This window comes from Babylonia areolata, chromosome 29 (assembly GCF_041734735.1).
Source record: "Babylonia areolata isolate BAREFJ2019XMU chromosome 29, ASM4173473v1, whole genome shotgun sequence".
Lineage (NCBI taxonomy): Eukaryota > Metazoa > Mollusca > Gastropoda > Neogastropoda > Buccinidae > Babylonia > Babylonia areolata.
Window position 1 is genome coordinate 18,446,525 of NC_134904.1, and position 17,050 is coordinate 18,463,574.

Genomic DNA, 17,050 nt, shown 5'->3' on the forward strand with positions numbered 1-17,050 from the left:
CAGGTCAGTCTCGTTAATTGTTGGCTCTAGTCCATCCAACTGCACAAGGCCATGTCAGGACTGTGAAACCATACAAATGCTCAACCACGTCACACAAAACTGTCACATACACAAAAAAACACTGAGATAAAACTGCAAAATTCAGTTCATGACACATTATCTTAACCATTTAGCTCCTCAGGACAAATAAGACTAGGCCATGCTGATGACACCAGCCATTCCATTTAATTCATCATCCCCTGATTTAAAAAATCATATAAAAGGAAAAACAGTATTTCAAAGCCAAACAAAAATATACGTAAAAAGGCCAGATTGGCAAATAACTCTGCAGAATGGACAGCTAGTGCCTATCCTAGTGTTTATAATTTCACTACCTAATCACCAGAGCAAAACAGCACAGATAGTGAACTACACAGACTGCAGAAAAGAGAAAAAAGTGTCGAGGTTTGCTCGAAAAAAGAATGGCGACTGGACTGGGAAGGCAGAAACAGGAGACAACAGTGAAGAAAAAGAAAGGGCAGAAATAAATAGAGTAACAGAAAAGAGGATATCTCTAGCAAAGAATTTCAAGGAGGTGGGGATGCTGTTTATACTGAAAGACACCCCAGCATCTCATGAGGGGAAGGGAGGGGGGGGGAAGGTGGGGTCAGTCATCTTTTTTTAAGCAGATATGGTGGAGCATGTATGGATCAGCCTGCATGCTTTGACACCTAGAAACAAACTGCATCAGCACAGTGGGGCTTAATTCCCCAACCGCTGTCACATGATGCATGAAGCCTTTGGCATTCCAATTTTTTTTTTTTTTTTTTTTACTTTTAAATGTCCACCCCCACTCTGACCCCCCCTCCAATTTTTTTTTTCTTTTTTGATTGAGGGATGGACAAAACCAAAGCAGTTGTACTTCGTGTACCACCCTCATGAAATAAACATTTTGATTTTGTTTTTCTGTTATTTCGATTACATAGTGAAATGTTGTCCATCTCTCGATGCTCTTTGAAGTAATATCTTCATAATTACTACATCTTCTGTACTCAGTATTTTACATAAAGATAGTGTCAGTCACTGAGACTGATAAAGAAAGAAAGTCAATCGGTATACCAAACCTTCACCTGCAGATACAGTGCATGCACACTGATCCATTGATGCTACACTGTGTCTGCCTTATCAAAAACAAAATTTCAAATAAAAAAAAACAAGTAATGTCACTCAGCATACCAAACCTTCAGTTTCAGTTAGGCACCACACAGCAAGCACACTGATCCATATATGTTACACTATGTCTGCCAAATAAAAAAGAACAAAAAAAACTTTAAAAAAAACATTAAACATATAAACCTGATGCACTGATCACACCTTGTGAGCCTGCCCAAAGTTTGTGTCAACCATCATCATGAACACCACAAAAACAAAATGAACACACAAGTAAACACATTAAAATATTATAAAATGAAAGATAGACTCAAGGCAGTTGATGGAAACACTGCACAAAAATCAACAACAGATTATTACATCCAGTTCTGCCAAGAAAACAAAAACAACCTTCAGTTCTGCTGCAACAGGCACAATAGCTATAAATGGCTATAACAATGGACTTTCAGTAGGAGTCTCCTCAGTTTTGAAGGTTTGATCCCGATTATGAATGCCTGGTGGATGAAGGGTGGAAATCAGTTTTTCTGATCTCCTAGGTCAACATAATCATACCCAGACCTGCCCTAGTCCCCGTCAGGGGTACACCAGCAGAAAAGCAAACATGCATGTTAAAAATCCTGTAATCCATATCGGCGTTTGGTGAGTTGTGGAAACATGGACATAACCACCATGCACAGCCCAGAATATGCAGTATGGTTACTTTAAGAGAGAAGTAACATCACTCACACATATAAACTCCCATCTGAACAGTCCACACGCACCCAGAAAAGAAAAGGAAAGTTCTGTTTAAAGCAGGTAACTGAATACTGGAAAAGCCAACTATCAATCTACATTTCATCCCAGCAATGGGAACAGGCTTGTTTTTCAACAGTTTGAATGCATGCTTGAAAAACTTTTTTCAATGTAATTCTTTTTCTTAATGTATATCTCACATTCCTTCATTACAGTCTACAACATTTCAAACACTTTCGTCACTCTCATTAAAAATCCCTCCCTGTAGAATTAAAAAAAAAAAAAAAAAAGGAAACAATTTGCTATAAACTACTTTACTTCCAGCAGGCACAAAATAACATAGAACATCTGTGAACTCTGTCTTAATTGTTATATTAACATTTTCATTGTCTTCTTTTTGATCAATCAATGAAAATACAATGCAATACTATTTCATATTGTGATTGTGTATAAATCAAAGAGATATATGGATTCCAGTTTCTCTTGTAATTGTTCAAGATAAAGACTGACATCGACAACAAATCTGTACTTTTGTGTCATGTATATTCCTGCTCAAAGAGTTTTCTTAAATGTTATATTTAGGTCCTGCTTTTTTCTTTTCTTTTTTCTTCCATGAAAACTAACCTTGGCCAATAATATAAGCAAATTCCATTATGCTGTACCTTGAGTATTGAGGCATTAAACCACAGATGACAAGTGTTTCACAAAAAGTAAAATGGCTTCATAAAAATGTTTAATTTGTACACATGGCATCGCTGGCGTTGATGAATATCGCACACACCGTAACAGACACACAGTGATAATAATACAAACTTAGGAACACACATAAAAGTATGCAAAAACATACACACACAATTTTTTTTATTAAAAAAAACCACAAAAAACGGTTATAGGTCCCACAGACTTTTAAGGCAGTATGGACAGTGACTTCATATCCACTGTGTCTTGGGACTAGCAATGAAGGGTGTCGATTAACTCTCTCCTTCTGTCTTTTCAAACTTTCCTGACAAGTCAGGTAGCCACTGACACCTGGGTGGAGTGAGGAAAATCAGAGTAAAGTGCCTTTCCCAAGCACAAGGTAATCTTGCCCAAAACAGGACCCCAAACTGATCACTGGTGAACACGAGGTCACAAGTTCAACGCCTGACTAATTCTGTCATAGTGCCCCCATACTTCAGTGGCACCAAAAATCAGAAGGAAAAAACATAACACTACCACAAATCATGTTAGAGAATATCAAACACATACACACAGAGGCAACAATTCAAACATCAACCCTCTCAGCACAACAGGGATAAAAGCATGTACAACCATCCCCCTCTGGGAAGTTTAAACAGTTAATTTTTTGATGATTTAAAAACCAAAACGATGACAGTTTGCGTGATCACTAACAAATCACCTTTCCTGTAAGTGTTATGTTTATAACAATCATTCTAGATATATATCAATGTCCGGACAAAATAACTGTATACATCTCAGAGCAGTGCGTTGAATATTTACAAGTGGTGAAACACAACTTTCTTGCTATCAATATGATCATAAAGAAAACTTGCAGAAAACAAACTCAATATTGCTCGAATAACCCGAAAACGTTTGTCAGAAAACAAAAAAAGTTGTCCAGACGTTTCTCAAGAGTTGTATCCCTTCCCTAACATTCCTCTCAGCTGACAGGAGTTAGAAAAGCCAGTTTGATAAACCCACATTCCACCACTGACTGCATGCAGGTGCAGAAATAAGTGCACTGACGACAAACAGTGCTTGGATGTGGGCTGGAATGACTTGGTGTGACACACAAAATCACACATCAACAGACATACACACACAACAAAACCCAACAGAGATCATGGAATGCTCATGGCCACTGAAAATCTGGACCGGTGCTGCTGATAAATATATATATATATATATATATATATATATATATATATATTGAGATCACCTGGAAGTGGAAGTTGTTATCCATACACAGATTGACAGAGCAGAGAAAACACCTTCCCCCTTCTCTCCCCCTTCACCCCCCCCTCTCCTTCCCCCCCTGTACCCCCCTTCCCCTCCCCCTCTACCCCCCTTCCCCCTCTCTCTCCCCAATCATCCTCCTCTCTCTCCCTCCCCCCCTCTCTCCCCTCCTTCACCCTCCCTCTCTCCCCCTTTCCCTCCCTCTTCCCCCTCTCCCCCCCTTCACCCCCTCTTTCCCCCTTCCCCTCCTCCCTCTCTCTCCCTCCCCCCCTCTCTCCCCTCCTTCACCCTCCCTCTCTCCCCCTTCCCCTCCCTCTTCCCCCTCTCCCCCCCTCTTTCCCTCTTCCCCTCCCCCCTCTCCCCCCCCCCCCCTTCCCCTTCACCCCCTTCACCCTCTCCCCCCCCCCTCTTCCCCTTCACCCCCCTCTCAGTTTCAGCTACAATGTTAAAAACCCAAACTGCATAAACTGCACATCATTATTATTATTATTATTATTGTTATTATTATGAGCATTTATGCCTAATGTTGAAAATAAGCCCTAGGCGTTTACAAATAGAACACAATCATGTAAATATCAAAAAGAAAAAATTGAACACAAGATACAAAAACATTGTTAAAAATTATTCACACATACACATACACACACACATACACACACACTACACACAAGCACATGCGCACGGACACACAGTAAGTCATAGCACACAATAAATAAATAGTACACAATCAAAAATACAACCAACAAATTCTGAAACTATCAAAACTCACTCACTCACTAATATAGTCATTTTAGTTCATACTGGAAAGGGATGAGCTGTTGAGAATTATTCAGGAGGGGAACAGATGGGTCTTCAGACTGGATCTGAAAGAAAGCAGCGAAGATGAGTGACAGAGAGGCTGATGAAGTTGATTCCAAAGAAAGGGGGCTTGGTATGAAAAACTGCGTTGGCCATACATCTAGATTCGAGCAGGGGTATAATATACACACAAACTATTGGCTTTGCTGTTGTTTTTGTTGTTGTTGTTTTGTTTCGTTTTTTTTTTGTTTTGTTTTTATCCTGGATAATTATTCTTAACAAGAAAAAATCTATTTTTAGTAAACAATGTTGTTGTTTTTAAAGTGAAGAAAGGTGTGGGATGGGGTTAAGAAAACAAAGAAGTGTACTAATATGACACAAATTCTCAGCAGTAAAAACGTAATTGTTTATAAAAAAAAAATAATAATAATAAAAAATAAAAAAATTTAAAAAAGGTATATCCAAGTGGTTTGAACACTGGACCTTCAATCCCAGGAACCTGGGTGTGAGTCCCAGCTGTGTCTTTTAGTTAAAGGTAAACATTTTACCTGTCTCCCAGGTAAACATATGTGCAGACCGGTTAGTACACATGCAGATCATCAAATACGCACGTTAAAGATCCCATAATCCATGTCAGTGTTCTGAGGGTTATGGAAACACTAACATACCCAGCATGCACACCCCTGAAAACAGAGTATGGCTGCCTAAATAGCCAGGTAAACAGACATACTTATAAAAAGCGCACTTGTGAATACAAGTGAGCGTGACAGAAGCCACCAACAAAGGATTTTTTTAAAACAAACAAAGAAACCAATTAACACAAGAGACCTGATCAGTTCGTTGGGAAATGCAAGCATCAAGCATCTGCTCTTTTTTTTTCTTTCTATCTTCTACAGCGGATGTGGTGTACATGTGATATATATGGATCTGTATGTGCTGTGCATGTGGTATACATGGATCTGCCTTCACCTCCTTCAAACTCAAACAGAAATACTAATCCATTTTTGACTCACTTGTGTAAACAAAGTGAGTCTATGTTTTAACCCGGTGTTCAGTTGTCTGTGTGTGTGTGTGTGTGTGTGTCCGTGGTAAACTTTAACATTGACATTTTCTCTGCAAATACTTTGTCAGTTGACACCAAATTAGGCATAAAAATAGGAAAAATTCAGTTCTTTCCAGTCATCTTGTTTAAAACAATACTGCGCCTCTGGGATGTGCACACAAAAATAAAAAATGAAGCCTAATTATATGCAAACTGCATTTACTGTTATATTTTTTGTATTCTCTAAACTTGGCACTTTGATCTGATATTCTGACCCAACAAGAGCAGTCATTATTATCACTTTTTGTTCAAACATGAACTTTTTTTTGCTAAGCATGGAAGTTTTATTTATTTTGCAAACGTTTTGGTGCAGATAGTAAAAAAGGGAAATTACTCTGTAATTTAATGCTAGGGGAGTTAATTTGCTTTAAACTGATCTTTCTCATCTTAAACATTACATTTTGAAATTATACTCAATACGTAAAAAGCTTGGAATTTTTTTTTTTTAAGTGTATCACAAGTGAGTCTTGAAGGCCTTGCCTCTCTTGTTCCTCTTAAAAACAAAACACCTGCGTACGTCAGCGAGAGTTTGAATTTGTTGCATGAAACAGGTACTGTTGCATCAGGCACCCTCCTGAGCAACTGATGGGTACTCAGCCCAAAATGGCCCCTTTTGAGGACAGATAGGCCCAAACTAACATGATCTGATTTGATTTGAAGGTACGTCCTCTTCTAGCTGTTTGTTTATCTTTCATTACACAGCGCCCAGTTCACATTCCCCAGCACAGTGATTTCTGGTTCAGTGAACAGCTGAATAACTCCAGTCAACAGGTCTTCGCACGGTTCAGTGTGAAAATAAGAGCTGGGAACAGAGCAGCAATCATTATCATTATTCATTTTAAACTTCTGTTGGTAGACAAAACAATAAGAAACAAACACAAAAAAAAAGATGAAAAAAAGGAGGATCCTCCTCAGGGGTAAACGTGATTATTCAGCATCATTGTTTTTATCTAAAACATTTCATATATCATCTCTTTTTTTTTCTAACATCACAGGTGCTGATAACATAAAAAAATAATAAATTAATAAAAAAAAAATAAAAAAAAAAAAAAAAAATATATATATATATATATATATATAACGACTGCAACTGCATATACCACTGTAGTTAGCTTATAACCAATGCCCCACAAGTTGTGGGAAAATAACCAGCAATATTCTTACAAAGGTCTAGATTTTATCTTGTATGGAAAAAATGTGTGTGGTTATTGGGTTTTTTTGGGGGGAGGTCGGGGGAGTAGAAATTTCAAACTAACATTTTAGAATTAACCTGAAGAAGGTAACTTTCAAACTAGCGTCTTATGGCAAAGTAATTCTTTATAACTAAGAAACTAAATGTTAAACTAAATCCTTATAACTAAGCTGTTGAGTATGAAGACAACAGATTTCAAAATAACTCCTTATGACTAAGCTGTAGTGTAATGAAAATATTAAAACAAAAACTCAATATAACTAAACTGTAGAATAATGAAAAAACTACAACAAAAACTTTACACTATAAACTCTTTTCATCTAAGTTGTACTGTATGAAGAAACTGAATTTCAAACAAACCCATTGAGACCAAGTTGTAGAGTGATTGATGAAACTAGATTTCAAAATAACTTCTTATAACTAATTTGAACACTATGTTAAAAACTAAATTTCAAACTCACTCCTTGAACTGCAGAATATGGAGAAACTATATTTCTAACACTGTCCTTTTCAGTGAGTCAAAGAGCATGCAGTAGTAGAATTTTAAACTGTGTTTATGACGATCTGTTTTTCAAAAGGCTGTATACAGTGCAAAGAAACAACATTTCAAACTACATTTCAAACTTATTTTCAAACTCACTCCTTCTAACTATGTTGTAGTATTCCAAGAAACCAAATTTCAAACTAACTCTTTCTGACTAAGTTGTAGGGTACTGACAAACCAAATTTCAAACTAACTCTTTTTGACTAAGTTGTAGGGTAACTGAGAAACCAAATTTCAAACTAACTCTTTTTGACTAAGTTGTAGGGTAACTGAGAAACCAAATTTCAAACTAACTCTTTTTGACTAAGTTGTAGGGTAACTGAGAAACCAAATTTCAAACTAACTCTTTTTGACTAAGTTGTAGGGTACTGAGAAACCAAATTTCAAACTAACTCTTTTTGACTAAGTTGTAGGGTGACTGAGAAACCAAATTTCAAACTAACTCTTTTTGACTAAGTTGTAGGGTGACTGAGAAACCAAATTTCAAACTAACTCTTTTTGACTAAGTTGTAGGGTACTGAGAAACCAAATTTCAAACTAACTCTTTTTGACTAAGTTGTAGGGTGACTGAGAAACCAAATTTCAAACTAACTCTTTTTGACTAAGTTGTAGGGTACTGAGAAACCAAATTTCAAACTAACTCTTTTTGACTAAGTTGTAGGGTAACTGAGAAACCAAATTTCAAACTAACTCTTTTTGACTAAGTTGTAGGGTAACTGAGAAACCAAATTTCAAACTAACTCTTTTTGACTAAGTTGTAGGGTAACTGAGAAACCAAATTTCAAACTAACTCTTTTTGACTAAGTTGTAACTCTTTATGAGTGACGGACACAAGTCACAGAGAACTGATTTATGATTAAATTCAAAACTCCATTAGTTACTGCAGATGGCAAACCACCAGTATTTCATAATCACAAGCATTCAGTTTCCATTTAGTTACAAAAAATGAATCACCAAATTTGATTTGATTTGATTTTCAGGCAAGTGATGGTTGTAAGGGTAACACGACAGGGACTGCGGAGGATGCTCTCAGCACTGTTCAAGTAGCAGTGATGAGGGCAGATTCTATTTGCCCAACTCCTGAAGCTCAAAGGTTACATCTCCCACAGCCTTTTCAGACCATAAGGGCACTGAATCCATGTCCAATGTGTCCAGGGCTGGGCATAGGAAGGCAGCGAATTCATGTCCACTGTGTCCGGGGCTGGACATAGGAAGGCAGTGAATCCATGTCCACTGTGTCCGGGGATGGGCACAGGAAGGCAGGGCCCAATCCTCTCCTTCAACCATCCCCAACCGAAGTCAGGTGTCCATTCACACACCTGGTGGAGCGAGGAAAAAAGGGAGAAAGTGCCTTTCCCAAGAACACAACACCATGCTGAAACGGTGGGCCTCAACACCTGATCACTGGTGAACACCGGGTCACAAGTCTAATGCCTGACCCCGTCTGCCACAGTGCCTCCATTCTGCGTAGCAGTCACCATCACAAGCAGTCACCATCACATGCAGTCACCATCACATGCAGTCACCATCACATGCAGTCACCATCACATGCAGTCACCATCACATGCAGTCACCATGCAGTCACCCATCACATACAAGTTCACCCTCAATCCGACAAAGAGAAAAAAAAGAAAGAAAAAAAAAGAAGAAAAAAAAAAAACCTCAATGAAATATCACAGTACTCCATGTGAGAGAGTGAGTTCATCCACAACAAACAGGATCACATCCGTAGTGACAAGGCAAGGCAATCCGTGACGTTCTGTGAGTTCCGCCAGGCAGGGCAAAGAGAGTTAGATTCCGGCACCTCCACCACAACAGAGTTCTGTCCCTTGGCTTTGCGTCGTCAGCAGCGGAAGGCGGCTACGTGACGTACATTCCGCGATCCACGCCAGCACACTGACACACCGTGGTGATCTGAAACATTGGCATTTCCATCAGGTCTGCAAGGCAAAGTTTCCGGTTTTCAGTTTCAGTTTCTCAAGGAGGTCTCACTGCATTCAGACAAATCCATACACGCCACACCACATCTGTTCGGCAGACGCCTGACGGCAGCATAACCCAACACACTGAGTCAGGCTTTGAGTGCATCAATATATATTTGTGTACCTATATCAGAGTGGATTTCTTCAACAGAATTTTGCCAGAGGACAACACTCTCGTTGCCATGGGTGATCTTTCTGTGCACCAAGCGCATGCTGCAACACAGCACCCTCGGTTTATCATCTCCTCCGAATGACTAGACGCTCAATTTGATTTCCAGTCAAGCTTGGGAGAAAGGGCGAGAGTGGGATTCGAACCCACACCCTCGCGGACTCTTTGTATTGGCAGATGAGCGTCACCATTCTGCCACCTTGCTACACAGGCCAGGCGAAGGCAAGAAGTAGATTTCACGTGCCCCCTGGGGACACTGAAACGTTACACACATGTCGTCTGTATACACCTCCCAATCACACAGAGTGATGTCCAAATGGAAACAAACAAACAGAGCCCACTCAAGTCAACATGCAGATGCACACTGACAAGCAATTTTTCCTAAGCCAAAGACAATATTATTCCCCATTATCAACAAAGGTTTATCAAAAAGAAAGACATACAGAAGTAACAGTAACAGTAGCAGCAGTAACAGCAGCAGTAACAGTAGCAGAAGTAGCAGTAACAAAAAGAAAGACATACGGAAGTAACAGTAGCAGCAGTAACAGTAGCAGCAGTAGCAGAAGTAGCAGTAACAAAAAGAAAGACATATGGAAGTAGCAGCAGCAGTAGTAGCAGCAACAGCAGTGGCCGACAAAGGAGGGGAGGCACACCTTGTCCACCAGTTGCTGACACTGCTGCAGGGCCAGAGTGCACAGCACCACAATCTCGTTCAGCCACCGCACCACCGCCTCCATCTGAAACACACAGCCACTTTCACTTTCACTTTCACCACCGCCTCCATCTGAAACACACAGCCACTTTCACTTTCACCACTGCCTCCATCTGAAACACACGGCCACTTTCACTTTCACTTTCACCACCACCTCCATCTGAAACACACGGCCACTTTCACTTTCACCACCACCTCCATCTGAAACACAGCCTCTCATATAGTCTCTCAAGACTGAAGGATGCCTACAACATTATCATCATTATCATTCCATAATTATCATTTTCATTATTAGTACTATCAGCATCAGTACTATCATTATCAGTACTATCATTATCAGTACTACCATTATCAGTTATCGGTACTATCATTATCAGTATTATCATTATCGGCCATGTGGATACTCAAGCCCAGACCAACTAAGTCCGACACAACAACAAGGATAAAGGGCATCTGTGCACAGTGAGGGGTATGAGTGACAAAGGTGAATGACAAAGGTGAGTGAAGGTGAGTGACGAAGGTGAATGACAAAGGTGACAAAGGTGAGTGATGAAGGTGAGTGACAAAGGTGAGTGAAGGTGAGTGATGAAGGTGAGTGACAAAGGTGAATGACAAAGGTGAGTGAAGGTGAGTGATGAAGGTGAGTGACGAAGGTGAGTGATGAAGGTGAGTGACGAAGGTGAGTGAAGGTGAGTGACGAAGGTGAGTGATGAAGGTGAGTGACAAAGGTGAGTGACAAAGGTGAGTGAAGGTGAGTGACGAAGGTGAGTGATGAAGGTGAATGACAAAGGTCAGTGACGAAGGTGAGTGCAGGTGAGTGACGAAGGTGAGTGATGAAGGTGAATGACAAATGTGAATGACGAAGGTGAGTGCAGGTGAGTGACAAAGGTGAGTGAAGGTGAGTGACGAAGGTGAGTGACGAAGGTGAGTGAAGGTGAGTGATGAAGGTGAGTGACGAAGGTGAGTGCAGGCGAGTGACAAAGGTGAATGACAAAGGTGAGTGAAGGTGAGTGACGAAGGTGAGTGAAGGTGAGTGATGAAGGTGAGTGACGAAGGTGAGTGACGAAGGTGAGTGATGAAGGTGAGAGACGAAGGTGAGTGATGAAGGTGAGTGAAAGTGAGCGACGAAGGTGAATGACAAAGGTGAGTGAAGGTGAGTGACAAAGATGAGTGATGAAGGTGAGTGAGGAAGGTGAGTGAAGGTGAGTGACGAAGGTGAGTGACGAAGGTGAGTGCAGGTGAGTGACGAAGGTGAGTGATGAAGGTGAGTGACGAAGGTGAGTGAAGGTGAGCGACGAAGGTGAATGACAAAGGTGAGTGAAGGTGAGCGACGAAGGTGAGTGATGAAGGTGAGTGACAAAGGTAAATGACAAAGGTGAGTGAAGGTGAGCGACGAAGGTGAATGACAAAGGTGAGTGAAGGTGAGTGACAAAGGTGAGTGACGAAGGTGAATGACAAAGGTGAGTGAAGGTGAGTGACGAAGGTGAATGACGAAGGTGAGTGAAGGTGAGTGATGAAGGTGAGTGACGAAGGTGAGTGAAGGTGAGTGACGAAGGTGAGTGACGAAGGTGAGTGACGAAGGTGAGTGAAGGTGAGTGACAAAGGTGAATGACAAAGGTGAGTGAAGGTGAGTGACAAAGGTGAGTGACGAAGGTGAATGATGAAGGGGAGTGATGAAGGGGAGTGATGAAGGGGAGTGAAGGTGAGTGACGAAGGTGAATGACAAAGGTGAGTGAAGGTGAGTGACGAAGGTGAATGACGAAGGTGAGTGAAGGTGAGTGATGAAGGTGAGTGACAAAGGTGAGTGACGAAGGTGAGTGAAGGTGAGTGATGAAGGTGAGTGACGAAGGTGAGTGATGAAGGTGAATGACGAAGGGGAGTGATGAAGGGGAGTGACGAAGGGGAGTGACAAAGGTGAATGACGAAGGTGAGTGACGGAGTGACGAAGGTGAGTGATGAAGGTAAGTGACGAAGGTGAGTGATGAAGGTGAGTGATGAAGGTGAGTGGCGAAGGTGAGTGACGAAGGGGAGTGACGAAGGTGAGTGATGAAGGTGAGTGACGAAGGTGAGTGATGAAGGTGAGTGATGAAGGTGAGTGACGAAGGTGAGTGACGAAGGGGAGTGACGAAGGTGAGTGATGAAGGTGAGTGACGAAGGTGAGTGATGAAGGTGAGTGATGAAGGTGAGTGATGAAGGTGAGTGACGAAGGTGAGTGACGGAGTGACGAAGGTGAGTGATGAAGGTGAGTGATGAAGGTGAGTGACGAAGGTGAGTGATGAAGGTGAGTGATGAAGGTGAGTGATGAAGGTGAGTGACGAAGGTGAATGATGAAGGTGAGTGATGAAGGTGAGTGATGTAGGTGAGTGATGAAGGTGAGTGACGAAGGTGAGTGACGAAGGGGAGTGATGAAGGTGAATGATGAAGGTGAGTGATGAAGGTGAGTGACGAAGGGGAGTGATGAAGGGGAGTGATGAAGGTGAGTGATGAAGGTGAGTGATGAAGGTGAGTGACGAAGGTGAGTGACGAAGGTGAGTGATGAAGGTGAGTGACGAAGGGGAGTGATGAAGGTGAGTGACGAAGGTGAGTGACGAAGGTGAGTGACGAAGGTGAGTGACGAGGGTGAGTGATGAAGGTGAATGACAAAGGTGAGTGAAGGTGAGTGACGAAGGTGAGTGATGAAGGGGAGTGACGAGGGTGAGTGACGAAGGTGAGTGACGAAGGTGAGTGACAAAGGTGAGTGAAGGTGAGTGACGAAGGTGAGTGATGAAGGGGAGTGACGAGGGTGAGTGACGAAGGGGAGTGATGAAGGGGAGTGACGAAGGTGAGTGACGAAGGTGAGTGAAGGTGAGTGACGAAGGTGAGTGATGAAGGGGAGTGACGAGGGTGAGTGACGAAGGTGAGTGACAAAGGTGAGTGAAGGTGAGTGACGAAGGTGAGTGATGAAGGTGAGTGACGAAGGTGAGTGATGAAGGTGAATGACAAAGGTGAATGACAAAGGTGAGTGAAGGTGAGTGACGAAGGTGAGTGAAGGTGAGTGACAAAGGGGAGTGATGAAGGGAAGTGACGAAGGTGAGTGATGAAGGTGAGTGATGAAGCGGACTGACGAAGGTGAATGACGAAGGTGAGTGATGAAGCGGAGTGACGAAGGTGAATGACGAAGGTGAGTGATGAAGGTGAATGATGAAGGTGAATGATGAAAGTGAGTGATGAAGCGGAGTGACGAAGGTGAATGACGAAGGTGAGTGACGAAGGTGAGTGAGGAAGGTGAGTGACAAAGGTGAATGACAAAGGTGAGTGATGAAGAGGAGTGACGAAGGGGAGTGATGAAGAGGAGTGACGAAGGTGAGTGACAAAGGTGAGTGACAAAGGGGAGTGACAAAGGTGAGTGACGAAGGTGAGTGATGAAGGTGAGTGACGAAGCGGAGTGACGAAGGTGAATGATGAAGGTGAATGATGAAGGTGAGTGATGAAGCGGAGTGACGAAGGTGAATGACGAAGGTGAGTGATGAAGGTGAATGATGAAGGTGAATGATGAAAGTGAGTGATGAAGCGGAGTGACGAAGGTGAATGACGAAGGTGAGTGACGAAGGTGAGTGAGGAAGGTGAGTGAGGAAGGTGAGTGACAAAGGTGAATGACAAAGGTGAGTGATGAAGAGGAGTGACAAAGGTGAGTGACAAAGGTGAGTGACAAAGGTGAGTGACAAAGGGGAGTGACAAAGGGGAGTGACAAAGGAGAGTGACGAAGGTGAGTGACGAAGGTGAGTGACGAAGGTGAGTGAGGAAGGTGAGTGACGAAGGTGAATGACAAAGGTGAGTGATGAAGAGGAGTGACAAAGGTGAGTGACGAAGGTGAGTGACGAAGGTGAGTGACGAAGGTGAGTGACAAAGGTGAATGACAAAGGTGAGTGATGAAGAGGAGTGACAAAGGTGAGTGACAAAGGTGAGTGACAAAGGTGAGTGACAAAGGGGAGTGACAAAGGTGAGTGACAAAGGTGAGTGACAAAGGCGAGTGACAAAGGTGAGTGACGAAGGTGAGTGACGAAGGTGAGTGACGAGGGGGAGTGACGAAGGTGAAAGATGAAGGGGAGTGATGAAGGTGAGTGATGAAGGGGAGTGACGAAGGTGAGTGACGAGGGGGAGTGACGAAGGTGAGTGATGAGGGGGAGTGACGAAGGTGAGTGATGAAGGGGAGTGACGAAGGTGAGTGACGAGGGGGAGTGACGAAGGTGAGTGATGAGGGGGAGTGACGAAGGTGAGTGATGAGGGGGAGTGACGAAGGTGAGTGATGAGGGGGAGTGACGAAGGTGAGTGATGAGGGGGAGTGATGAGGGGGAGTGACGAAGGTGAGTGATGAGGGGGAGTGACGAAGGTGAGTGATGAGGGGGAGTGATGAGGGGGAGTGACGAAGGTGAGTGATGAGGGGGAGTGACGAAGGGGAGTGACGAAGGTGAGTGATGAAGGTGAGTGACGAAGGGGAGTGATGAAGGTGAGTGACGAAGGTGAGTGATGAAGGTGAGTGATGAAGGTGAGTGATGTAGGTGAGTGACGAAGGGGAGTGATGAAGGTGAGTGATGAAGGTGAGTGACGAAGGGGAGTGACGAAGGGGAGTGACGAAGGTGAGTGACGAAGGGGAGTGATGAAGGGGAGTGACGAAGGTGAGTGATGAAGGTGAGTGACGAAGGGGAGTGATGAAGGGGAGTGACGAAGGGGAGTGATGAAGGGGAGTGATGAAGGGGAGTGATGAAGGTGAGTGACGAAGGTGAGTGACGAAGGTGAATGACAAAGGTGAGTGATGAAAGTGAGTGATGAAGCGGAGTGACGAAGGTGAATGACGAAGGTGAGTGACGAAGGTGAATGATGAAGGTGAGTGACGAAGGGGAGTGATGAAGGGGAGTGATGAAGGTGAGTGATGAAGGGGAGTGACGAAGGTGAGTGACGAAGGTGAGTGACAAAGGTGAATGACAAAGGTGAGTGATGAAGAGGAGTGACGAAGGCTGACCGACCTGTATTCGTTGTGACACATCCACCTTCTGCTGACCATTCACGTGCAGCTGGTAGATGGCCAGGATGACCTTGGCCCCGTGAATGTAGAAGGACATGGCCACGTTCTGAGGTAGAGGAGGGTTGAACAGGTCCTGTGATGGGGCCACACAAAAGGGGTTACAAAGAACACATTAATCCACTGCCCAAATAAATGCTGAGATGTTCACTTTTTTTTGTTCAGTGTTACACATCATCCATATGATTCAGTAACATGTTCTTGTTGAAAAACCTTTGTGTTTCTCCTTTTCAACAAACGGAAAGCAATACGGTGACTATTCCACACAAATAACTTTTTTTTTTGGGGGGGGTGGGGGTGGGGGGGGGGTGTAGAATGTATTACATTTGTGGCGCGGCGCGAGCACATGCACGCGCGCACACACACACACACACACACACGGAGAGAGGCGGGAGGGGTGGGGAGAGGGGGTAGGAGTGAAGGGGTGAGAGAGAAACAGAGATCTGTGATCATTTTGGGTGATCATTATCATGACAAATGTCATTCAATTTAGAAACAAGTTTATTTTTGCACTGACCGATTTGTTGACAGAGTGGATGAAGAGTGGTTTTAGCTTGTTGATCTGTTTAGTTATTGACTGGTTGATCAGTTTATTGATTATACAATCTGTTTCATGTCTGCATATTTGGACCACTGTATACTGATAGTCATTGGGATGGTGAGATGTTGCCTTGGATCTTTGAACAGGTTTGGAACGCATCGAGTGTTTTGAGACAAACCGATTCTTGCCCCGATTGTTGACATGTAATGGGTGCAATTTTGCGGTTGCTCATTACTTTAATGCTTACAATGTGGGTAGTGTGTGGGAATCTTATTCTGATAGACATGAGACTGGGTGAATGTCGCATTTCCAAAGAGAGTGCAGTGGAATGGAGTATTGATAGGATGGCTTGATGGTGCGTTGACTGATCAGTGTGCTGACTGGACCTCCCTTACCACCCCACTACCTTGTTCACACACACACGCACAACACAATACACTCACACACACACAACACAACACAACACAACACAACACACACACACACACACACACACCTTTCATTTAGTTTGGTTTGTCTTTTTACCATTTATTATTGTGTCTATAAACCTTTAATGAATATGATTCTAACTATGCATCTGATTCACACTAACACCCACACCCACCCCTTCCACCCCCACCCTCACACACGCCCTCCCACGCCCACACACACCCCCACCCACCCACACTCCCCACACCCACCCCTCCCACACCCACACACATTCCCCCCCACCCACACCCACTCACACACACACACACACCAACAACCCTCCCAAACCCGCACACACACACACATACACACACACCCTCCTCACACTCCGACACCCACCCACACCCCAGGTACCCACCCTGCTCTTGTTGTTGGCCAGGTCCTGCAGAGACTTGCGTTTAGGAATGGACAGACACTCCCGGCACGACTGTACATTTTTGGTCAGCCTCTCCATCAGCTGAAACACGCCATGGTCACTGAACAAGGCGTCACTGTAGTAACACTGCTACTACTCCTACTACTACTCCTACTACTACTACTACTACTTCCTCCTCTTCTTCATGGGCTGCGACTCCCATGTGCATTCATATTGTGCTTGAGCTCGACCTCCTGTGCGGAGCGGAACTGATGGTCCTGTAATACAACA

General features: G+C 43.2%; 1 protein-coding gene across 1 annotated transcript in view; it reads right to left on the reverse strand.

The window, feature by feature from the left end:
- Positions 1-17,050, reverse strand: part of LOC143274801 (protein rogdi-like) — a 66,694-nt gene that overhangs the window by 2,266 nt on the left and 47,378 nt on the right. The window contains exons 8-11 of the mRNA XM_076578728.1: positions 16,763-16,861; positions 15,340-15,471; positions 10,278-10,361; positions 9,135-9,387 (exon numbers count right to left, since the gene is read on the reverse strand). Coding sequence (XP_076434843.1) covers positions 9,334-9,387; positions 10,278-10,361; positions 15,340-15,471; positions 16,763-16,861 — 369 coding nt within the window. The 3' untranslated portion in view covers positions 9,135-9,333. The remainder of the gene's footprint in view (positions 1-9,134; positions 9,388-10,277; positions 10,362-15,339; positions 15,472-16,762; positions 16,862-17,050) is intronic.